Here is a 24,721-nt window from a genome sequence, read left to right as displayed (position 1 = left end):
GTGAATCACTCTATTTACAATGATTTTAATATAATCTCCAAACAAATTCAGTAAAACCTAAACTTTGCTGTCATTTAAAAGTCAATCCTTCCACTACAAGTGCCAATGCAGTAGGAAAGATTAATCTGATAGGGACACTATGTGAGAGGATGTCTTGAAATATCCTGAAGAAAACTTCCAGCTATGCACAATATTTTTTACCATATTGGTTGAAATGACTGTATTACATAAGTAGAAATTATATTTCTATTAATATTTCACACTAATTTGATACATAATTTATAATAGAATGTCATTTATATTTATTTGTGCATGATCATTTCTCCTATTTTTACATTTAAACCTTTACCGCCCCATCATCAAATACTCAATAATTATGAATCTTTACACTTTTAATCAATGCTATTACATTTTTAACCTTTAGCAAATGGCAAAATATCCATTTTAATATGGCACATTGTAAATGTTGTAATTCCATCAGCACCCCCAAAGTTTGCACAGTCGGTATCTCTTGGGTTCAACATTGGATTCAGCAGCGGGCGCCATCTTCTGGTCAGTCACGGGAATTCATTTGGCACGTGACTCTCACAGTGCATTATGGGTATTTTCTAGTCTTTGAGCCGGTTAAGCGTACAATGGTTGCAGACTTGCAGTGCATTGGGCGATTGAATGAGTGCACTTGATAACATCCACTGTGGTTTTGGACACCACTACAAATGGCTGTCCCTTCAAATGGTGCCCTATTTAAGGGTATGGGGGCAATTTCGGACACGGCCTATGCCTCCATTTCTGCTTCTTCTCCTGTGTTTTGATCCAGAGATTCTGTACTGCATAACATTGAAAACATGGTTTGCCGGAAATTACGTCAATGGCTAGGCAGCATTGTGTCATAAATGACGGAAAATCCCTTCAATGGCAGGGAACAAGTTAACTTTAGCATTTACTTTTTTTTTTTGACAAAATATGAATGAATTTTAATATTGGCCATGGCAATTTATTTGAATAATTACCAGCTACAATTTTAATTTTGGTCCATCCCAAGTTTTAAGACAAATAAATAACATTACAGCAATAACACAAAAGAACTGGTGTGTGTAAACAACATAATTTATTATAGATGCATTGACCCATTATTTCATTTTAGCGCAGATGCACAACAAGATTTGTGACTTAGCTTGTGTAATTATTTAAACAAAAGATTTTAAGAACCATTCTTGCTCTACCAAAGACTCATTTGGACTGTTACCATCACCAATAGTTTATTTAGCGTACCTTACTGATACTCATAAGATTCTTCTGAAATTGAATGTGCGTGCCTTAATATCTGGCATATCTCATCTATAACCAGCCACCAAAGAACCTGTGTACTTAAAATGCTCATGAAGTCTCCTGCCTGAAGAATACAATGATTAATTGGTTACATTAGGCCCCTTTTGGGACTTATTCAACTAAGTGCATTGTACATACCAACTGCAGTTAAAAATCTGCCTATTTTGAGGGTATATATAGCAATAGTTTCGGCTCAGATCCATCAGAGCGCATCACCTGAAGCATGCTGTTCTCAATGGGAGTGCACTGATAGCTGCATTAAGCCATGCGCTACACCGAAGGCCTTAGAGATCTTGACTAATAGGCTGCAGAGCGTTCACAGAACGTGAAAGAGAAACAAAAGTGTGTAGAAATGAGTTCATTAGGCCATTAAAAGTTACTCAATCCTCATTATCACAATGTCCAAACATGCATAAGGCAATAAAATTGTGAATATCAAGCTTGGGGAATAATAAATTAACGGCAAGACACTCAAACCATAATGCTGCTGTGTATACTTGATCAAAAAAAATTAAAATAAATAGTCGAGTTTATTTGCATGGCGTGCATACATACATTTATAGCTTGTGTAATTATTTGAAGAAAACATAAGAACCATTCTTGCCCTGCCAAAGACTCATCTGCACTATCATGTTAGGCAATGAATACAGATTGTGATAACATTCTTACAACTTGAAGATAATATTTGCCAATTGTGCATGTCGAACCAAAGTTGGCATCACCTAAAGTCTCTGCATTCATTTAATTTTAATCAAATGGATTATGTAATCTTCTTAATCCTGAAGCTGACGGATGAAATGTCCAGCTCAGGTTAGATCAGTTAAGAAGGTGGCCTGTGGAGACTAGGTTGGAAAAACTGAACAGTAGTGCAGGTCATCATATATTCTCCCACTGTGTAAACTGGATGATTTTTTTTATTATTCTAGTTTCCCCATCTCCAAGCAGCATTTGTAACTGAAATGACAAGATCATGCATAATTTAAACTGAACTAGACTACCTGCAGAGAAGTTGGAGGTTTCGGTGGCCGAAGGGAGCCGGTGGAGTGCTTGGGAATTGGGAAGCCAATTTCTCAATTCTGTTTGGTGCTGCATTTTTCAATTCCAATTCTGAACCACTAGAATCCCTAAATTCGCACCACTGATTGTGTCAACATTGCTATGTAGACCTGGTTGGGAGGCTCAAACACAGCGCCAGTTTACACTTCAAGGAAATTAACCTATGAATGGTTTTACTTGCATAGTAGTCTCTGCATGTTAAGCTCACATTAAGTACTTTAACATTAAAATCACTTTTATACCCAACAGCACTTGGTATAGAATTAGTATTAAAAGCTCAAACAAGACATGTCAGCCTAAAGGTGAGGAAATATCGGCTGTGTAAAGACTGTCACAAACCATTTAGTGGTTTCTTTTTTTGTTCTGTCTTTTTATTAAGCTTGAGGATTTTATACAAGGCTTTTAAATGTCTCAGTAGGTTTAAACTCTACAAGAAACCCTCTACAAAAACACCTTTAAGGAATTTAAATGACATTGAATCTATTACGGAGTTAATTTGAAATTGAAGTCTTGAAAAAAAGATCTTCTCCCAACCTAGAATACAAAAAGAGAGGGAGACATGGAGTCATTGACATTCAATAGACATTTCAAAGAAATCCTTGAATTTACGCACAGCTTACCTGGTACTTCCCCAGTCACCAGCCAAGTTGTCGGCTACACTGCGCAACATCCAGAAAGTTTTCAGCACTTGTGCACCGTCGCCTAAAATGAAGCACTGACCAACCCAAGCAGAACATGAACCTGCAAATATGCAAAACCACATCATTATAGCACTGTGTTCGTAACCAAAGTCAACTCAAAATTATACAGAGGAGAAAAAAATAAATAACTAAAACCATAGTTTCTAACAAATGACCATTTACCAGCAGGAAGCGAGGGGAAAAAAGGTCGCCTTTTTAAGCACTGCTGATAAATGCAGTAGCAGCATCATTATGCTTTCAAAAAGCTTTTCCCAATGACGTCCATTCAAAAGTAACCATGCATCTTAACAAAATAAAAATAAAAAGCAAGGTAGTTTGGCACATAGCCTAGTGTGGTTGCCAAATGTAAGCCATTCTACAAAAGTGGTGGCATTTCATCGGTTTTATTTTATTATTATCTTTCAACAATGAATGCATTCAGCTTTTTATATTAATACTTTTATTTAAATTTGATTAACAACTGACAACTCAACTCAGAAAATAGTCTATCACCACATTACAATTGGCATATTTAGACATGCCTATTTTCATGCCCTTTAGTTTAGAGAATTTAAAAATAAGTAATAAAGGTTTAGAACACCTCCTGTGTATGAAAGTTGGTGACAACATCTGCCAGCTGAAATATGACTTTTGTAGCCATTTTCAAGTAAATGATTACTACAAATTAAATTAATACTAAATCTGGTGTATCTTTGTATGCATTTAAAGAGAATGATAAATGCGACATCTTCATGAAAATATTAATTTGTTGCAGATAGCCTATGGGAATAGTATATCAAAGTCTTAGACATATAGCGCAACAATAACAACATGGAGTTAATCGAAACAAAATAGTGACTTTAAACAACATTTGCAACCTTTCTTTTACTGTCTATGTTTGCAACATTTGCAACGGCGTTCTACTACGCATGCGCGTCATTGCGCTACTTTAACTGCTACTTCGTGACAGTCTACTACAGTAAAACAACGGATTTAACAGATTAGACTGTTAGTAATTAAGTAATTAAATGATATATTTTATAGTTATGAAATATTTTAATTGTAACCTATCTCTGTATAATTTGATTCCAAAAGCAACCATTCGCTTGCTTTTAAAATTACTTTTTTTTTTAAATACTAAAAATTGATATATTTTATAGTTATGAAATATTTTAATTGTAACCTATCTCTGTATAATTTGATTCCAAAAGCAACCATTCGCTTGCTTTTAAAATTACTTCTTTTTTTTAAATACTTTTTGTATTTTGTTAAATGATCCGTTACGCCGCAATCTTTATTGTGATTACTTGGCTAGAGCAGTCAAGAGTCAACGGTTTACTTCCGGTCGCCGTTGTTCTGCCGAATAATGCCAACACTTGCATTGTTTTAAGGCTAGGTTTAGGGGTATGGACGTTAATAAAATCTAAAACCACTTGAATGTGATGCTGGCCCATGCAGCAGCTTTTGCTGATAGTCCCTAACGTTATATGCGTTACATTGACCAGTCACCCCTAACCAAATATTGTTGAGGAGGGAATGTGTGGTGACTTTAAGTGTATTGTACCTTTCTCCCACAGCACGGAGAATGACACGGTAGGTTGAGCCCCATCACCAACTATCCCGAAGATTTGGGCTGTGCGGTCTAACCCAGCGGCGCCGCTCATACTCTCCACGGCGGTCTGATACACACCTCTGACCTCTGACCCTTCCGCCTTCACACGCATCGTGGAGCCCAGCTCATTGCGCCAAACGCCGGTAATATTACAAGCGTCGACCTTAGGTGATCAACGATTACTTTCATCACATAAATGAAAAAGTCTGTTTTTCAAAACGTTATTGAATGCTCTGGATTCGTTACATTTAAAAGTCAAATACCTTCATGTCCTGCGTTGAGGACTCATTTGCAGGCACAGTTGGAGAGATTGTCAAAGACACAAAGAGCAAATACCACATTAATGAGTTCATCTTGGTCAAAAGCTGTGGGTCAGACTCATATTTCACTCTTTACCCTGCCTATGGTAATTTGGAGTTAATTAATTTGCATATGCAGGTAATCATGGTCGCATTTAAATTAGGGTATTTATTTTTCCCTTGTTGGGAACTACTAATTAGAACTACCAGAGGGAGGCAGTGTTGTCTCAGAAGATACATATTTAAAAAGAATTTTAAGATGACTGATTAATAATGATTTGTTATTTACTGACTATCAAAATGTTACACAATATAAGGAAGATTGGGGATAGTTGTCACACTTTTTACTCCGATGAAAAGCCTATCAGGGTACGTTTAGTTTTAGAAAGTCACTCACTATATGTTCACAAAATCTATTGAGAAAAAAAAAAAAATCTAATAAACATTTCCACCTTTTTTTTGTACCTAACAGACCACAGAACAGTAACATTTTCAAATTGATTTAAAGTGTCAGATATTTCAAATAAATGATGTCCTTTTTATCTTTCTATTTATCAAATAATCCTGAAAAAAAAGGCCTATAATGGTTTCCACAAAAATATTAAGCAGCACACTTGTTTTCAACATTGATAATAATGAGAAATGTTTCTTGAGAATTAAATCCGCATATTAGAATGATTTCCGAAGGATCATGTAACACTGAAGACTGGAGTAATGATGCTTTGCAATCACAGGAATAAATTACGTTTTAAAATATATTCACATAGAAAACACGTATGTTAAATTGTAATAATATTTCACAATATTACTGTTTTTCACTGCATTTTTGATCAAACAAATGAAACTTTTGTGTGTAGACCAATAGTGGGGCAAGTCGTCACAATGGAAACATCTTATTTTAGGTTTTTCAGTTGATTTTAAATGGTAAAACAGTTATGAACAAACTATACAATTACTAATTAAACAGAATTGTGAAAGCAAAAATGGCAGGTGACGTATAATCCCAAACTCTGTAGTAGTAATTATCATCCAGTGCCATCGACCTTTTCAATTCCCAGTACATCTGGTATTTAATGTGAGTCTGCCTCGGCTGATTTTAAAGTATATGCTTCCGCTGTATGAGAAAATCTTCCTGTAATGACTCAGCAAGTAAACATTGTGCGAAATGACAGGTTACTCCAGGCTGCTGCACGGCCCTGTGTGCCATTAATGGGTTTTCACTCAACAGCTGCAGAGAGGAAGCAATTCTTATTTGGCATTTCAGAGAGCATTATGTCATGTGCTCATATCCAGCTTTTTATTTCACTTTGTCTTTTCTCTTTTTTGCTAGAATTTCTTCTGTGAATTTGAATCAGCCAGAGTTCGTATAGATGAAACCACCACACATGTGAGTAACATCACAGCAGTGGTCATCTGACATGTTTTATTTATATTTTATCATGCGATGTTGCCGAATCAAAATAGCTGCGCTCCCCTGATATACAAGTTTTTGGGAGGCTAGAGTGCAGAAGATTGATGTATAAATATTAATAGAAGTTACAGCTTGTGCCTGGCCTGATTTTATTTTATTTTTTCTGTCCCTCTCCTTTTGGAAGAACAGGTGTGTGTATCTTTGTACCTTTGCTTTCTCTCTTTTCTCTCTGAAAGGATTATTGTGTCACTTGGGCAATGGTTGCATCAGTAATCTTTGTCCCATTGGACATCATTCCTAGTTTAACAACAAACCTCAAAATACACAGTAAAAAAAAATCCACCTCTTCTATTCAGTAGGGTCACGGGACACCAAAAATAAATAAGAAGAAGAAGAAGAAGAAGAAGAAAAATAAAATAATATAGTTGAGTCTATGCCTAAAATAAGTGAAAACATTTGCTAATATTCAAGATGCATTATCTAAAAATGAATTTTAATATTCCATCTAATTTTGTTATTCAGGTTATTATTATTTTTAATTTATAGTATAAATACGTATAGGTCAGAGGAAAATATCAAAGGAATTTGAATGGAAAATCAAAAGTTGAGTTTGAAATTGGAAATATATATGCAGATTTTGTGCTCAAAAACATTTTTTATTATTATCAATGTTGAAAACAATATTTTTGTGGACCATGAAACATTTTTTCCGGGATTCTTTGATGAAAACAATGTTCAAACGTTTAGCTTTTATTTGAAATATACATCTTTTATAACAATTTACAAATATTTGATGAAAAAACAATTCTTAAAAAAATAACTTTTGAATGGCTATCTGTCTGTCTATCCATCCATCCATCCATCCATCCATAAGTTGAAAAAAATGCAAAGTAGAATTTTCTTGATTTTCACAGGGGGGAAAAGTCTAGGAAACAAGCCCAAATTGTCAAATGTTACTTTTTAACACTTTTAAAAATTATGAAACAGTAAAAAAAATTAAGATGTCATAATATATATGATAATGTATAGCTATTTAAATAACAGAGAAAGTTCCCCAGTTGAACTCCAGTGTAAATCCAGTTGAAGCTGACAGCATTAAATCTATCAGTGACAAGATTATAGTTGTGATGGTTATAAAACACTCTCTCTGTTTTTTTCTCCTGCTGTTTGCCATTCTGTCCACTAAAACAGTAGAAATGTCCCCTTATAACCTGCCTTCATCTCATCTCACCTCCATCTGCAGAAAGAGATTCTACTGCAACATCTCTTCCCTGATTGACACCTATTCTATTTCCCCAACTGCAGAAGAATCTCCAGATTGTGAGCAGCACTGTGAGTAAAGACTGACAGACTTATTCAGAATATCGATCAGACCTGGTCTCTGAGATTATTTCTGGTTACCACATGATTTGATGGGATGTTAAAGGGGTCATATAATGGTACATGCACTTTTACAAGTTGATTGTACTGAAATGTGTGTTGGCAGTGCCTGTACACAACCATCATACAATGATAAAAATACATCCAGTGGTCTTTTTTTAATCTCCTTATATGTTTTCCCCCGTCTCAAATCGAGCCGTCTGACACGGTCGGACGCCCCTCCCACGATTGTTAATTGACAGCAGTGTTTCAACACAGACCCACCCACCCTGAGCGAGCTGTCATCATAGTCCGCCATTGTTGATACGCTGGAGCAGAATGGCGTCTAAGCGATTGTGGTGTTCTGTTCTTGGATGTAATAAGGAACACAGCAGTCATTTTGATGTTCCTAAATCCGAACCGCTGAAGACGCAGTGGCTGAGTTTTGTTTTTGAAGGGAATATTCCCCATGATCAACGTCAATGCTTTCATGTTTGCACGAATCATTTCTCACCAGACTGCTTTATAAACGAGGGTCAGTATAAAGCTGGTTTTCTATGTACAACGTTCTCAATATAATTCATAATCCCAAGTTTATAATGAACAACGCGTTATGGTTATTGTGTTGTTACAAACTGTGTATGCACAGAACAGAGGGGCGGGGTGAGCAAAGCTCATTATCATTTAAAGACACATGCGCTTAAACGGCGTGCTGAAAACAGAGCTGTTATTGACCAGGTAAAATGAGTGTTTTCTTACAATACTAATGAGAATTTTTAATTAAAGTGTATTACAAACTTTTCATTTAGACCCTAAAGAATCATAATAACTTGTACAAAAATGGCATTATATGACCCCCTTAAGTATATTTGTAACCTTTAGGACACTGTGTTACATGGAGATTGATTTCACTTTTTTGCTTTTGAGATTTCTGAGGATCAGTTGGCTTCATCTCTGTCCCTTTGAATTGTAAACTCTGACATCACATAATTAAGTTTGCGAGCTGCATGAGATGAGATGGGCCAGATCTCAGAGAAAGAACTCCCTGCATGAAGCCTTTGATGAGCATCAAAGCACCTCAACAGGTGATGTCCATCTAACAGCTGCTCTGCATTTAGCCTGGAGGGGTTTAGAATCAGTCTATGTGTGGGTTGATTTCAATGAGACCGGGTCTAGTTGTCACGCAATAGCTCAAAGGTTCAAATATGCATATGATTGTTCTCTCTAATGTGGGTTTCAAACGACTAATTAAAAAAATCTCATAAATTAAACCTTTAAGAGTTTTTGGTAATTTTTAATAATTGTTTTATGAATTAGTTATTATCAATAACACAATAAAACTCTACTGGCATAATTAATATAATATAGCCTAAGTAAGGAATAATTGATGGCGGGCCGTTAAATTATAGGTAGAATAAAAAGCAGATTGGGGCTAGTTGTTCATTTGTTTTTATTTTAGTATATATATATTTATATTCTAAAATAAATAAATTAATTAAATTAATGCAAATTAATATAAATTAGAATTTTCATCTGAATTAATTATTAAAAAGAAAATAAACAATAATCTAAATGAATAATTATTAAAACATATAAAAACTATACTACCGTTAATGAATTAAAACAAAAGTATTGAAATGGTGGGAGGTGTTGTTAACCTGAAGGGTGGGGGAGGGAGAACCAGTAGAAAAAGTGCGTATTTTACAAAAAGGCGAGGGACAGGCTGTCACACTTGTTGCAGAACAAGACATGGACCGGCACAACACCGGATCTCTCGCTGATCAGCAGTTTCTTTACTTTTAAAATGCTGAGTGATAGAAACGAGCGCGATATGCATGCTAAGGAGCAGTTCATCATATCTCACGCCGCACTCTGCACTATACCGCTCGCGCTCACCGCGGGAGATGATGCTGTCCCCTCAGCGGAGACCGACACTCACGGAGAACAGTTTCCCTACAGCGATACAGACACCTGCTGTCGCCCTGAAATACCCATGCTAAACAGGTGCAGGACTCTTCCTGGTACTCTGATAGGCAGTCGAGGAGAAAACGACCCCACCAAGTCAGAGTTATCAGATATTCATGAAGTTGAGGGATCCAAACACGAGTTTGGCCATCACGCGCACAGGTTATTCGACAGCGATGATGACCTGGACTATCCTGCGCACCATCACTGGCATCCTCATGATAGCAGCTCGCACTATTCGTAAGTAGAACACATCACGTGATCAGTTGTCATCATGCGTAACAAAATTTGGACTATGTTCAAAAGATTGTCTGATCTACGTGAGTTTTGATTCAGTTAGCATTTTGCAGTTAATTTATTATTTTCTTTTGTCATGTGTTCTACCTCATAAACTGCAGCTAAGCACCTAAAACTTTCACTTTATTTTGATGGTCCCTTTAACACATTCTGTTGACTATATGTAACGTTGAACCACATGTCTACTAACTGTCATTAGAGTGTTAGTAGAGTATTAGTTGACTGGTAGGGTTATAATAAGTTGCAAAGTTACTTAGTATAGAATGTCTGTTGGAGGACCATCACAATAAAGAGTTAGCAGATATTAAGCAGTCAGTCTAATACTCTAATTAGAGTTATTCTACAGTTGCAAAGTTACTTATTGTCAACAGAATATTTAAAGGAGATAATAAAAATAAAGTGTTACCATTCTCTTAGCACTCCACTCTGTCCTATGCAGTCGTCTTTCTTCAGATGAACACAAAGATTTTTAGAAAAATAATCCATCTCTGTGAGTCAATGTATGGGACCCTCAAAGTTGACACTTCAAAAACAATGCAAACAAATACAATGAATATCCCTATAGCTATAACCCCAGTTGATGAATCAGTGTCTGATTCATAGCGAAATTATAGGTGTGTGTGTGTGTGTAAGAAAAATGCTAGTATTTTAAACTTTTTCAACTAAAAACCATCGCCTTCGGCTAATTGTAATATGTGCATTCATGAGTTCACACTTGGTGTAAATTTTCATTTTTGGGTGGAGTGTCCATTTAATTCTCAACTCTTCAGCATGAAATTCTGATTTATTGGCAACTTTCAAAAGCATTACAAATTCTTACCCACCTCAAACTTTGACCAATAATGTATTTTACCAGATACTTTCAAGACTTGGTCTTAGTAATCGTCTGGTTTAATTTAATATTATAGTTTCATACTCTTCTTAATTTATGTCAACAGTATTTTTATAAATGCATCTGAGGCAAAGTTGATTCCTAATTTAAAGTGAGTTGTGAAAGAGCACTGAGCAGTGAAATGTCCTTGGCCTTCTCATGGATGAACATTGCAGTTATTAGATTGGCACAGTTCACACAGACCATATTGAAACATAAATAATTTAGCCTGTTTATTTCAATCTCGTTTAATTTCAGGGCTGTTGACTGATACATTTGCAGGCTTACAATTCCTTGTCCCCTGTGCGCTCCAAAACTGATCAGTAAAGATTTAGAGATGGAACAAAATGCCATTTTGCACACTACAAAATCGTAATGTTTGATTTATCATGTTGCGAAGCAAGGAATGAGTTTTATTCCAAGTGACACCCTCAACTGTGATCCGTTACAGAGTACAATTTGTGCCGAGGCTCTTGCAAAAATGCAATAAAATTAGATTTCATCCTTTGCTGTCTACCTGGCTTGTGTTTGAATATAACTTGCTTACGATTTTAGTTCAGCGTCTTTGAAGGCTTTTTAAGTTCAAGGAAAATGGACACTACAAAGCAGTTCCGGTTAATTCAATAAAGAAAATAAATGAAGTCATGAGGTAAAGATCACACTATAATAGGATGTTAAGAACATCTGTTCTTAGAGGTGGTTCTTGTAATGAGATGAAGCTCAGGATGCGTGTAATTAGAAGTCCATCTGCATTGATCTCATTAACCGTCACTGTAATTGATGGTCCTGTGCTGTTACTGTAAAGCCATGCAGTGTGTGGTTGACCCAAAGAGATCTGTAACACTTGGAGAAAGCAATACGTTATCATTATCTACTATGGGTCAGTCATGTGACTAATTTGATCTCTTATATCTTTTTACAAATAGCCTAGACACAATAACTTAAATATACCTCTGTGTTGAGCATGTTTTTAACCTGTCCTTATTTCATAAATAATAAAAATAAAAAAAGGTAATATAAAAAAAATGTTAATTAAAATATTAGAAAAAAAAAGAAAAAAAAACTTATTAAATAGTTTGGAATACATTTTTATTATTTCTAAGAATTTTTTTTTTTTTTTTTCTTTTTTTACAAATGGCTTCACTGCTTATAAAAAAACAAACACTTTTTACTGCAAAATCAGACGCTGCGTCCAAAATCACGTACTGCCTGATTAGGTACTACATTTGAATTTGAATTTACTTCGCAACCTTTGAAAAAGAAGCTCTAGTCTATATGGTATGAATGTATATAGTAATGAAATGCGGACGTGATAGATAGATATAGATAGATAGTTTGTTCTTATTTGTAGCTGTTAGCATATGACAGAAACAAACGGCACCATATGAACTGGCTCAATATTACTTCAATACAGAAAAAGAAGAAGACTAGGCTGAACAGACCGATGTTCACGTTTATGGATAACTGCAATCTCTGTCGACCACTTGTAAATACCTAAAGTGTGCTGATTGAAGTTGAGATGTTTATCCAGTGTAATGCAAATATATTTGAAATGTCCCAACCTCACAACCATCTCTCCGTTAATGATAGTACTGGAAGGATGGATCTGTGTTTTGGAGGAGCTAAAAACTAGTTCCTTAGACTTTGAAATATTAAGCTGGAGAAAGTTATCATCACACCATGTACTAAAATATGCTGTGGAGCATTAAAGAATCGTTGTCCTTATTAAGCAGTGCAATAATTGATGTTAATTAAAGTAATGTGTAGTTGTAACTGGACTCTGACAGTCATTTGTATAGAGAATATAAAGAAATGGGCTACGTACATACCCCTGAGGGGCACCAGTGTTGAGAACAATGGTGGGCAATAATGCCTTGTCCACCTTTACCACTTGTGGTCTATCAGAAAGGAAATTAGAGGTGATGGAACTTGCAGACACTAGTTTCTTGATTAACTGATGATGCTGTATTGAATTAAAGGCGGAGCTAAAGTCACTGAAAAGAAGTCTGCATAATTTCCTGGGATATCCAGGTGTTGAAGCAGACAGTGCAAAAGACAAGCTACTGCATCCTCCGTACCTCTCTTCTGCTTATATGCAAATTGGAGACTATCCAAAAATGGTGAAACATAAGGGAAAAGCATAATGTTTTGAACCATTTTCTCAAAGCATTTCATTATGATAGAGGTTAATGGGTGATGAAAAAATCGGATGATGAGGTTAATGGATGATGGATGAGGTTTTTCCGTATGAAATTATTGAAGTATTGTTGAAGTGATCGAAGGAAAAGAGAATGAAGAATGGGGGTTAATTCCAGGGCACAGGTTTTCAAGACCTGAATTCCATCTGGCCCTGGAGCCTTATTCGGTTTGCACTTAATAAGATGGAAATAGACATCCTGCTTGGTTAGAAGGGATTCATAATCCAACTCTTGAGAAGGAAAATAATCTAAAAGGCTATCACACTCTGCTTAAAAAACTGAGGTATCAAAACAGGTATAGAAATATAGAACCTATAGAAAGGTAGGATCTGATACAGAAGTAGTCTTTTTTAAAGGCTTGTCCGTTAAAGAGACTCACTGAAAAGCCTGTTTGGTGTTCATATTTGCAAAGTCCTGCTCCAATTTGTTTTTATACTTCTTTTTAGCCTTTGATGTCCTGATTTATCATTTCCGCCATGTTGTTACTGTCACGTGACCTACCAGCGTCAGTTGCGTCTCTTCACTTCCATTCATAAATCCTCTCCTGTGGCCTCGTGGGATAGTAAACTGTCCATCGAATGCACACTTCACAATCTCGGCATGGGTTTCCTCACTTTTTTTAAGTTAAGTCAACTATCACTTTGTACAGTGTACTGTTTTAGAATACTATGTAATGTAAATGACACTCAATGAACAGAAATTGCCTTCATGTGCTATCGGACATTTTCCACTTCTGAAGTCGTGATTACAAGCTCATCACATACAAATTTTGACTTGAGAGGTCGTTCATGTCCATTTTTTAAACTAGGAAACTAGTATTTACGATCATAGCACATGTAGGCAGCATAAATACACACAGGAATAATTAACAGAACAAGGAACAGGTGCGTAATTCAATCAGAAACCATGAAGACAAACATGACCGGAAACAATGAAAACAAAACACAATGAAAAAAACTAAACGTAATCCTGACATTTGTGGAATTAATGATTACAATTTTGTGTAATTTTTTTGTAATTTTTAGTCATTACATTTTTAAAGACCTTGGCAAAACTAAATTTTTAAAGATTTCCCATTTTCTTTATCATGAACATGGCAAAGATGTATTAAATTGATAAAAAAAAAGGACAGTAAAGACATTTATTATCTTACAAAAGATTTATATTTCAAACAAATGCTGTTCTTCTGAACTTTCCATTGATCTATTTATCTTGGGGGGGAAAATAATCACCATCTCCACAAAAATATTAAGCAGTACAACTGTTTTCAGCATGGGAAATAAGATTTTTTTCTTTAGCATCACATCAGCATATTCAAATGATTTCTGAAAGACAACGTGACACTGAAGACTGGAGTAATGATGCTGAAAATTCAGCTTTGCATCACAACATATATTCAAATAGAAAACACTTATTCTAAACTGTAATAATATTTCACAATATTACGTTTTTTACTGTATTTCTGATCAAATAAACGCTGATGAGCAGAAGAGACTTTTAAAAACATTAAAATATTTGGTTACACTATTTTGATGGTCCACTTTAGACATTCTACCAACTATAAGTAACTATGCAACTACATGTCAGTCATTAGATTATTAGGTGACTGTAGTAGACTGTTAGTTTAGCGTTAGGTGTCAGGGTTCGGGTTAGAAGAATAAGTTGACAACATGTAGTTGCAATGTCTGTTCGGAGACCATCAATATAAAGTGTCAGCAGATATTAAACAGATACAGACAAGACAAGGTATGCCTTGACTAAAATGCATGTTTGAGCTGTTTTAACTGAACGCAACTTGCTCTGACATATCTTAAAATATGTCAGTGCCAATGTTTTGTCTCAAGATGCACACCAGTAATGTTTTTTTCTAAGGCACATTCATAAAAGCTACTTAAATGTCCTAATTTAAAAAAAGGGCCTAATCCTGGCTTAATCTAAGCCCTGTCTGTGAAACCAGGCCACAGTCTACTAATATTCTAATTAGAGTTAGTTGATATGTAGTTTCAATACTTTTGAATGGTATTGTATATATTTTTTGCTTTAAAAATGCATTCTGTCAGAATACACGGCTAATTTTGAATGGCCAAAACCAGTGGACCAGATGTTCTTGTAGATGAATTGGTGTCATAAACCAATTTTCTCCCAAAGCATTCAAGTTTCGTTGTTTCACCAAATCCTATGATCAACCTCATTCTCTGGGTTCTGCAGGTTTGAGGCCATGCAGCGCAGACACACCACCCTGAGAGAGAAATGCCGCAGACAGGCCGTCCGTGGCCCCGCGTACATGTTCAGCGAGAGAGGCACCAATCTGACCGAAGAGGAGGAGCGTTTCCTAGATGCCGCGGAGTACGGAAACATCCCCGTGGTCCGTAAGATGCTTGAAGAGTCCAAGACGCTGAATGTAAACTGTGTGGACTACATGGGCCAGAATGCATTGCAGCTTGCTGTAGGAAACGAGCATTTGGAGGTCACTGAACTGTTGCTGAAGAAAGAGGGGCTGGCGCGAGTGGGTGATGCCCTGCTGTTAGCCATTAGCAAGGGCTACGTGCGGATAGTGGAGGCCATCCTGGCCCATCCGGCATTCGAAGGCGGCCTCCGTCTGACTCTGAGTCCTCTGGAGCAAGAGCTACGCGATGACGACTTCTACGCGTACGATGAGGACGGGACTCGCTTCTCTCAGGACATCACGCCCATGATCCTGGCGGCCCACTGCAAGGAGTACGAGATCGTGCACATCTTGTTACTCAAGGGGGCTCGCATTGAGAAACCCCACGACTATTTCTGCAAGTGCGGCGAGTGTGCAGAGAAACAGAAGCAGGATTCTTTCAGTCACTCTCGATTAAGGATGAACGCCTACAAAGGCCTCGCCAGCGCTGCTTATCTGTCACTGTCTAGTGAAGACCCTGTGCTCACAGCCCTGGAGCTCAGCAATGAGTTGGCACAACTCGCCAACATTGAGACTGAGTTTAAGGTGAGGAGGTGCACACTTACACCATTTCCAGGGGTCACTCAAATTCATGGACCCAGGACAGAATTATTAGATGTGGATGTGTAGGTTACATTAGGAGTTTGTGATGATCCCCTTAAATAGAAAATGCAGTATATATCTGAATATTTTCATATACAGACCCATATATATTTTTTGAGAAAAATAATAAAGGAATAGTTCACCCAGAAAGGAAAATTCTATCATCATTTAAAAAATTTTTTTTTTTTATTTATTAAAATTTATTAAAAACTAGGGGGCCGATCTTACACCCAGCGCAATTGACTTTGTACACTGACGCATGTATCATTCCTTTTTTGCACCCGATACACAGCGGACTTTTACGATAGACAGACGCACGTCGGTAAATTAGGGAATGAACTTGCGCTCCCGGGGGGCGGTTCAGCGAAAAGAGGAGGTGTGTTCCGGCGCAAACGTTCCCTGGTGCTATTTTGCAGTTTCAGAAAACAATTCCGCCACAGACCAGGAAAAACCTAGTCTAAAGTCAGTGGCGTCACGTTATTCAGATGCAATTTTAAGGGCGCATGCTTGGCCATAATGTAGCGTGTGCACAACGCGCATACACTATGCTTCTCTCACACACAGACGCAGCAGTTCCCATGTTTGCAAACCATACATAATTACAAGGGAAAATATTACCACACGAGGGAAATCATTGTGGTGTCCAAAAAGATGTGAAAAAATAGGCATAAATCTAGCTTACACATTTACCCAAATTATTCAGGCTAATTGTAGTAATGACGGATCAAACCTGTTTGACCAATAGTGGCAAGACATTCCGCCATTATTATAGCAATCCGCCATGGAACAAGCGCGCCTGCTTTTAAAGGGAATGTGAGATGACGCTCTGATTGGTTTATTGCACGTTATGCCCAAACCACACCTATGAGTAATGTAGCTACTTCAACCAACCCATTTTAGATTTGCGAGATCCGCCCACAAAGTTACTTGCATTTCGCGCTTGATACTTGCGTTTCAGATCGTTAAAATAGGGCCATAGGGCTGTTAATAGAATAAAATAGTGATTTATCTTGTGGTCTCCAACTAGAATTAATATAAAAATCTACATCTATAAAATTTGGTAAATGTTTTAAAAATTATTAAATTATTAAAACATATTTATGGATTCAATGAGTAGGCTACATTAGGGTTTCATGATGATCCCCTAAAATAAAAATAGGGCAGCTGTATATTTTCACATTTATAGACCCATTTATAATAATTCTCTGTGCGAGAAAAAAACTAAGCATGGTATTGTATATACAACACTGTTTCTAAAATTGATTGATTGATTAATTGACCCCTCTCCTCACAAGACATGGGACAACATTCCCCCTTATGATGCGGGTACAATGAGATGAATCACTGCTATGAATCATTATGTTCTTTGTGGATAATGCAAACTCCTTTAAGGCGCTCTCATGATTATTTCAAAGCACATTTTAAACAGCTTCTCAGTTAATCTAGGAAGTGTCCAATCGAGAAGAGTGTGCTTATGGCCCTGTGATGAGCTGCGTCTCTCTGAGAGAAACGTCTATGCTCATTCCAGCTCATAGACCAGCAGAATATTCCACACGAAAACCAATTTCCCACCCTTGAGATTAGCCTCATTATAAATTAGAGGCTTTTGGATGACAGTTTCTGGTTCAGTAGAATCTCAGTACACAACATTTTTCCAAAAGAAAACGTTCCTCCAGGGAGCTTCATGCGCTTCGGCGATGTGTGTTGTTTTATATTTAAATATGTACAAGAGACTTTCTTCACTGAAAGTCACTCTGGGGAAATATCTAATCAGGAGTTCTCAAATCCAGACAGTTTTCCCCCTTATTGTGGTAAGCGAGCTATTAATTGAAACTGCTCCATCGAGGGCTTCCAGTAATCACCCCGTTATTATTCTCTCATCACCGTTTTTCTTTACAGACGATCACTTTCGACAGTTGTTATGGCGTGTCAATGATTCCGCCTCTGTAATTCCACATAAAATGTTTGTTCTCGTAAAACAATGCAATACTATAATTAGCAGGATGGGCTTCTCTTGGGTGCCCTCCATTAGGTACATTTCTGTTTGAGAAGATCCGATGCAAACATCAATCAGACTTCCATTTAGAGGTGCGACATGGGATTTTCACGAATGTTCAGGCGTTGCGCACATCTATGTCTTTCATAGCAGAGCGTTCACTGTTTGCTAGATGCAATTATCATCCCAGTTGGAGAGAGTTATTTTTTACATGTGATTAATAGCCCGTCTGAAGTCATAACACTGTGGCTCTGTTTTGATTTAGAATGACTATAGGAAACTCTCAATGCAGTGTAAGGACTTTGTGGTTGGCGTTCTGGATCTCTGCAGAAACACAGAGGAAGTGGAGGCCATTCTGAACGGAGATGTTGACCAGAGCCCTCCGAGCGAACACCACCGGCCCTGCCTTAGCCGGGTCAAACTGGCCATTAAGTACGAAGTCAAAAAGGTACTGGGTAATGATTTATAGGCTAAAGTGGAACGGTTTCCCATGTGCTTGCAAGGAAATGTCTAATTCAATGATATTCCTACAGTTCGTGGCTCATCCTAATTGCCAGCAGCAGCTACTGACGCTGTGGTATGAGAATTTATCAGGCCTTAGGCAAACGTCAATCGGTGTGAAATGTTGGACAGTGCTGGGAGTGATGGTGGGCTTGCCATTTCTTGCCATTGCATATTGGATTATGCCCTGCAGCAAGGTACATCATCATCATCATGCAGATTCAGTTCATCTAATAACATTGGGAAGGCTTCCCTTTTCTTCTATTGTTACAAAATTGTCTGCATTTGATCTTTTCTCCAGGTGGGCCAGGTTCTCCGCAGTCCCTTTATGAAGTTTGTAGCTCACGCAGTGTCATTCACCCTCTTCCTGGGTCTTCTGGTTCTCAATGCCTCTGACCGCTTCGCAGGAGTCAAAAACCTCCCTAACGAAACCATCACTGATCATCCGCGGCAAATCTTTCGCATCAAAACCACTCAGTTCTCTTGGACAGAGATGTTGATAATGAAGTGGGTACTTGGTGAGCATCAGTCAAGCATGAGCTGCAGATCAGTGTTAGATCATAGATAATCATATGGGTCAGTATATTTTACAACGTAGTTTTTTCCTGTGATGCTAAACTGAATTTTCAGCATCATTAAGGCCTGTTCACACCAATATTAACTATGAAAATAAAAAAATATAGTTCTAGAAATCTTTATAGCTATCGGTCTTGGTGTGAACGGGCCTTTAGTACTCTGTCACACAGCCTTCAGAAATCATTCTAATATGCTGATTTGCTGCTAAAAAACAAACATTTCTTAGTATTATCTTAAATGTTAAAAACAGTTGTGCTGCTTAATATTTTTGTGGAAACCGTGATGCATTTTTTTTTTCCAGAATGCTTTGGAATCTGATATTCAGAAATCTTTTGTAACATTATGTCTTAACTGTCAGTTTTGATCAATTTAATGCATGCTTCATGAATAAATGTAGTAATTTCTCTTTAAAGGGATACTCCACTTTTTTTGGAAATAGGCTCATTTTACAACTCCAGAGTTAAACAGTTGAGTTTTACCGTTTTCGAATCCATTCAGCCGATCTCCGGGTTTGGCGGTACCACTTTTAGCATAGCTTAACATAGATCATTGAATCGGACAAGACCATTAGCATCTCTCTCAAAAAAATGACCAAAGAGTTTCGATATTTTTCCTATTTAAAACTTGACTCTTCCGTAGTTACATCGTGTACTAAGACCGACGGAAAATGTAAAGTTGCGATTTTCTAGGCTGATATGGCTAGGAACTATACTCTCATTCCTGCGTAATATTCAAGAAACTTTGCTGCCATACCATGAGTGCAGCAGGCGTAATGATATGACGCAGTGCCTAAAAATAGGCTAACTTCCGTCAACATAACCAACGTGGCAACCTGCTTGCCGGCTGAAACTACACAAACTTAGTCCCGGTCACGTTGGAAGTTACCGAGCTGGGGACTATTTTCAGGCGCTGATCATATCATTACGCCTGCTATACTCATGGTACAGCAGCAAAGTTTCTTGATTATTACGCAGGAATGAGAGTATAGTTCCTAGCCATATCAGCCTAGAAAAGCGCAACTTTTCATTTTCCGTCGGTCTTAGTACACAATGTAACTACAGAAGAGTCAAGTTTTAAATAGGAAAAATATCGAAACTCTTTTGTAATTTTTTTTTGAGAGATGCTAATGGTCTTGTCCGATTCAATGATGTATGCTAAGCTATGCTAAAAGTGGTACCGCCAGACCCGGAGTTCGGCTGAATGGATTCGAAAACTCAACTGTTTGACTCTGGGGGAGTTGTAAAATGACCCTATTTCCAAAAAAAATAGGAGTATCCCTTTAAAAAAATCTTACTGACACCAAATTTTTGAATGATAGTATATTTAAACATTTAAAATATTTTTGAATAGAAATAAATAAATGAATAGATCTGGACAAAAAAATAGCTTGATGTCAGCTTGATCAATATACGTAGTTATATTTTTTTTCTCATTTTTATTCAACGGTGATTTACAATTTTTGCTAAGGTTCTCTCTACTACATGTTTCTGTCAGACCGCCACCTAAAAGAAAACTGAAGTAGGGCTTGACAATAAACATGATGAATTTCCCTTATGCCTTTTCTTTGATTTCCCTGAACAGGAATGATCTGGACGGAGTGTAAGGAAGTTTGGGCTGATGGGCCGCGTGAGTACATCATGCATTTGTGGAATGTGTTAGACTTCGGCATGCTGTCAGTCTTCGTGGCGTCATTCACTGCACGGCTCATGGCTTTCCTGCGAGCCTCCCATGCACAGCTGTATGTGGATTTGCATGTGACCAATGCAGACTTGATCAATGCCTCATTACCAGCAGACGTGGCCTACTTCACTTATGGTATGTCACAAAAAAAAAAAGTTTATTCAATACATAAAAATTTAATGAACTGTAACATACAAGTATAAGACCATAAGTCTTCTCTCTGTTCTCAATGAAATGCTAAAAAAAGTTGCGCAGACTTTCTTGCAGCTGTCTGAAATGAAACATAATGCTGCCATCAAGTGGTAACACCAAAAAGTGCTTCCTCTCTCTTAGCCAGGAACAAGTGGCTTCCCTCTGATCCTCAGCTCATCTCTGAAGGGTTGTACTCCATCGCTGTGGTGCTCAGTTTCTCTCGTATCGCCTACGTTCTGCCAGCCAACGAGAGCTTCGGACCCTTACAAATATCCCTTGGGCGCACTGTTAAAGATATTTTTAAATTCATGGTCATATTCATCATGGTCTTCCTTGCTTTCATGATCGGCATGTTTAATTTGTATTCCTACTACTTGGGAGCAAAATACAACCCTGCTTTTACCACGTAAGTCCATAAAAGGATAATGAAAATGATTTTAGATTTGGTAATGGAATAGTTCACCAAAAAAAGAAAAATTCTGTCATTTACTCACCCTCATGTTGTTACAAATTAAAAGGTTTCACAAATTTCTCCTGTGGAACACAAAAGAAGATATTTTGCAGAATGTTCAGGCTGCTCTTTTGTGACCAAGCTAATTAATAAATAAAATAAATAATTAAAGTACAATAAAATTAGTCTATATGACTTGTGCACTATGTTCCAAGTCTATTGAAACATACACTACAGTTCAAAAGATTGGGGCCTGTCAATTTTTAATTTATTTTTATTTTGCTAAATTAATGTTTTTATATTTAGCTAGGGTGCAAAAAAATGAACAAAAATGTTAACATATTTATAGTGTTAAAAAAAATAACTGTTTTATTCATCAAAGAATAAAATAAAAAAACTATCACAGTTTTCATAAAAATATTAAGCAGCACAATCGCTTTCAACATTGATAATAATAAGCAATGTTTCTTGAGCATCAAATCCGCATATTAGAATGATTTCTGAAGGATCATGTGACACTGAAGACTGGAGTAATGATGCTGAAAATTCAGCTTTGCGTCACAGGAATAAATTACATTTTTAAAATATATTCAAATAGAAAACTGTCATCTTAAATTGTAATAATATTTCACAATATTACTGTTTTTTTACTGTATTTAAAAAAAAATGGCTTCGTCAGCAAAAGAGACTTCTTTCAAAAGCAGTAACAGAAACACACACTTTTGAAATGGTTAGTGTATAAATAGCTTGTGTGAAAAAGTTAAATTTAAGCTTATAATCTTCCCCTCAACTCTCACATTAATGCCTTAAATTTTGATGTTTGATATCTCAAAAATGCCTCTTTTTGTGTTCCACCAATGAAATAAAGTCATACAGGTTTTGAATAAATGCTAGTAAATTATGGTGCAATTTAAGAACTATTTGTGAATCGTTTCCTTGTGATTTTGCATGTATGTCTCTGTTTCAGGGTAGAGGAAAGCTTTAAAACGCTGTTCTGGTCCATCTTTGGTTTATCTGAGGTGATCTCTGTGGTCTTGAAGTATGATCATAAGTTCATTGAAAACATTGGTTACATACTTTATGGGGTCTATAATGTCACAATGGTGGTGGTCCTGCTTAATATGCTTATAGCCATGATTAACCACTCATACCAGGAAATTGAGGTGAGACCAATGTATTTTGCAAACAAATATTAATACTTAAAAGGACCATTTGTCATAATAGATATGGTTATTTTTGTGTGTGAGAACAGGAGGATTCTGATGTAGAATGGAAGTTTGCTCGTGCAAAGCTGTGGCTCTCCTATTTTGATGAAGGCAGCACTCTTCCACCCCCCTTTAATCTAATGCCCAGCCCCAAATCCTTCTATTACATGGCTCAGCGCACCAAAGCATGCCTAGTGAGTTTATGCAAGGCCAGGGTCCGTAGCAACAGCGGCCAGCAGGACATGGGAATGGCCAATTCACGGTCTAAGGTCAGAGATCAGCAAGGCTTTTCAAATTGTTCTGATCAAGAAAAGGCCATTCTTCATTTTTATATATTTACAGCTTCATCGGTTTCGACCTTGCCATGCACAGGAGGGATTCACAGTTAGGAATCCCATCAAACACCCCACAAGATATCAGGTTGGCCTACTAATTGATTTTCTGTATTATCCTAAAATGTTCCTGTACAGTATTTCCCAGAGAAAACCTGATTCTAAACCTTCTCTCATAGAAACTCATGAAGCGTCTCATCAAGCGGTACGTCCTGAAAGCACAAATTGACAGTGAAAGTGATGAGATCAATGAGGGTAAGATTCATCTGGTTTATTGTCTCTTGTGTGATTTATTTTTTCCCTAAAATATATTTTACTGACTGATGTTTTACATGCCAGATCACATACACGTCAAGCAATAAACCATAAAGTATTAAAGTGCCCCTAGTATGCTATTTTAAAGGTTCCAAATTTTGTTTTGGAGATTTCCTACGATAGGTTTTCATGCATCCAAGGCCGAAAAACTGTGATTTCTGAGCCAAGGTTTTCTTGAAACCGGTCAAACCCTTGTTTTTACATTGCCTCTTCTCCACAGGTGAGTTGAAGGAAATCAAGCAGGACATTTCCAGCCTCCGCTATGAACTCCTGGAGGAAAAATCACAGGCCACTGAAGAACTTGCTGAACTGATCCAGGAGCTTGGAGACAAACTCAGCAAAGGAACCAAGAGACCATGAAAAATGAACTCTTGTGAATGTAGCTGAAAGTGTCCTAGGCTGACACTACAGGTCATTAAATTCAGATTTGCTGAAATATTTAGTTTAGATACAAACTTTAAAGTCTATTTATACTCTGAAGACATTAGTTTGTGAAGTAGGATTTGTGGTTGCCATTTGGGTGTAGGATGCCAATTCTAGTAGCACGGGAGAGATGCAATGCTATATAATAATACCAATAAATTCAGGTGAATGTATTACCACAATACCTATACTACACTGTAAAAATAAAATGTTTAATAAGTTATGGCAACATATGTTTTTACATAGCTTTAACTCACCAAATATTTTAAGCAATTTTAAACTTTTTTTTACAAGCTATACAAGATTCAACTAATTTTTTATTAGTTAACTAATTTCTAAGTTGAAATGACTTAAACATCCAAGTTGATTGTAAATAATAATAAAAACAAAGGTTGCAGCAATCAACATGAGTTTTGAATATTATGACATTAGTCCTGGTCCTGGAGTATCCCAGTGCTGCACATTATGGTCTTGGATGCTTGACTTATGAGCTTATGATATAAATAAAGGTGTGTTATGACAAAGACATCAAAAAATGAGCATGGGGAACTCCAGAGATGCAATATAATTTTTCTCAATTTTGTATTATTATTATTGAAATCATATATGATGACTACTGCATCAATGTACAAGCGTTAATCTCACAAAACCTGTCAAGAAGTTGCCCGAGTCATATTCACCCCAAACACATGAGAAAAAAAATACATAATTATATTTTGCCTGAAGAAAATTAAGCCTTTTTTTTTTAAGGACTGTTAAAGTTGGCACGAAACTGAGGTTGTGATAGTCTTTTCTTCCCTTGTTATGTCTATGTGAGTGAAACAGCTTCTCAAACTGAAAAAAATAAAATAAAAAATAAAAATAGGATGGGATTTGATTTTGTCCATGGGGAATTGAGTTGATGGTTTTGGTTTGCTCAGGATATGAGGGGGCAAAAGGGAGGAC

At 36.8% G+C, this 24,721-nt stretch overlaps 2 protein-coding genes across 2 annotated transcripts; one reads left to right on the top strand and one right to left on the bottom strand.

Moving 5' to 3' along the window:
* Nucleotides 1-1,653: 1,653 nt before the first annotated feature.
* On the bottom strand, nucleotides 1,654-5,082 carry avd (avidin). The gene is made up of 4 exons (XM_084401348.1): nucleotides 4,941-5,082; nucleotides 4,630-4,840; nucleotides 3,006-3,126; nucleotides 1,654-2,919 (listed from the first exon to the last, which is right to left on the bottom strand). Exons 1-4 carry the CDS (start codon nucleotides 5,028-5,030, stop codon nucleotides 2,877-2,879), a joined length of 465 nt encoding a protein of 154 aa, XP_084257474.1. The 5' UTR covers nucleotides 5,031-5,082; the 3' UTR covers nucleotides 1,654-2,876.
* Nucleotides 5,083-9,408: 4,326 nt separating this feature from the next.
* trpc7a (transient receptor potential cation channel, subfamily C, member 7a) lies at nucleotides 9,409-24,613 on the top strand. Its single transcript, XM_084401361.1, has 12 exons — nucleotides 9,409-9,951; nucleotides 15,286-16,048; nucleotides 18,367-18,549; nucleotides 18,635-18,799; nucleotides 18,904-19,120; nucleotides 20,760-20,993; nucleotides 21,192-21,456; nucleotides 22,469-22,664; nucleotides 22,754-22,975; nucleotides 23,049-23,126; nucleotides 23,218-23,293; nucleotides 23,574-24,613. Exons 1-12 carry the CDS (start codon nucleotides 9,551-9,553, stop codon nucleotides 23,711-23,713), a joined length of 2,940 nt encoding a protein of 979 aa, XP_084257487.1. The 5' UTR covers nucleotides 9,409-9,550; the 3' UTR covers nucleotides 23,714-24,613.
* The last annotated feature ends 108 nt before the right edge of the window (nucleotides 24,614-24,721 follow it).

Source organism: Rutilus rutilus, assembly GCF_951802725.1.
Source record: "Rutilus rutilus genome assembly, chromosome: 25".
Classification (NCBI taxonomy): domain Eukaryota; kingdom Metazoa; phylum Chordata; class Actinopteri; order Cypriniformes; family Leuciscidae; genus Rutilus; species Rutilus rutilus.
This window is presented reverse-complemented; position numbering and strand designations above follow the sequence as displayed.

Excerpts from the sequence above, each read along its gene's own strand:
- avd (XM_084401348.1), bottom strand. The coding sequence starts at position 5,030 with ATGAACTCATTAATGTGGTATTTGCTCTTTGTGTCTTTGACAATCTCT. Across the intron at positions 4,841-4,940 it reads CCTCAACGCAGGACATGAAG|GTCGACGCTTGTAATATTAC; the intron begins GTATTTGACTTT and ends TGATCACCTAAG. Across the intron at positions 3,127-4,629 it reads CTCCGTGCTGTGGGAGAAAG|GTTCATGTTCTGCTTGGGTT; the intron begins GTACAATACACT and ends GCATATTTGCAG.
- trpc7a (XM_084401361.1), top strand. The coding sequence starts at position 9,551 with ATGCTGAGTGATAGAAACGAGCGCGATATGCATGCTAAGGAGCAGTTC. Across the intron at positions 18,800-18,903 it reads GGATTATGCCCTGCAGCAAG|GTGGGCCAGGTTCTCCGCAG; the intron begins GTACATCATCAT and ends TCTTTTCTCCAG. Across the intron at positions 22,665-22,753 it reads ACTCATACCAGGAAATTGAG|GAGGATTCTGATGTAGAATG; the intron begins GTGAGACCAATG and ends GTGTGAGAACAG.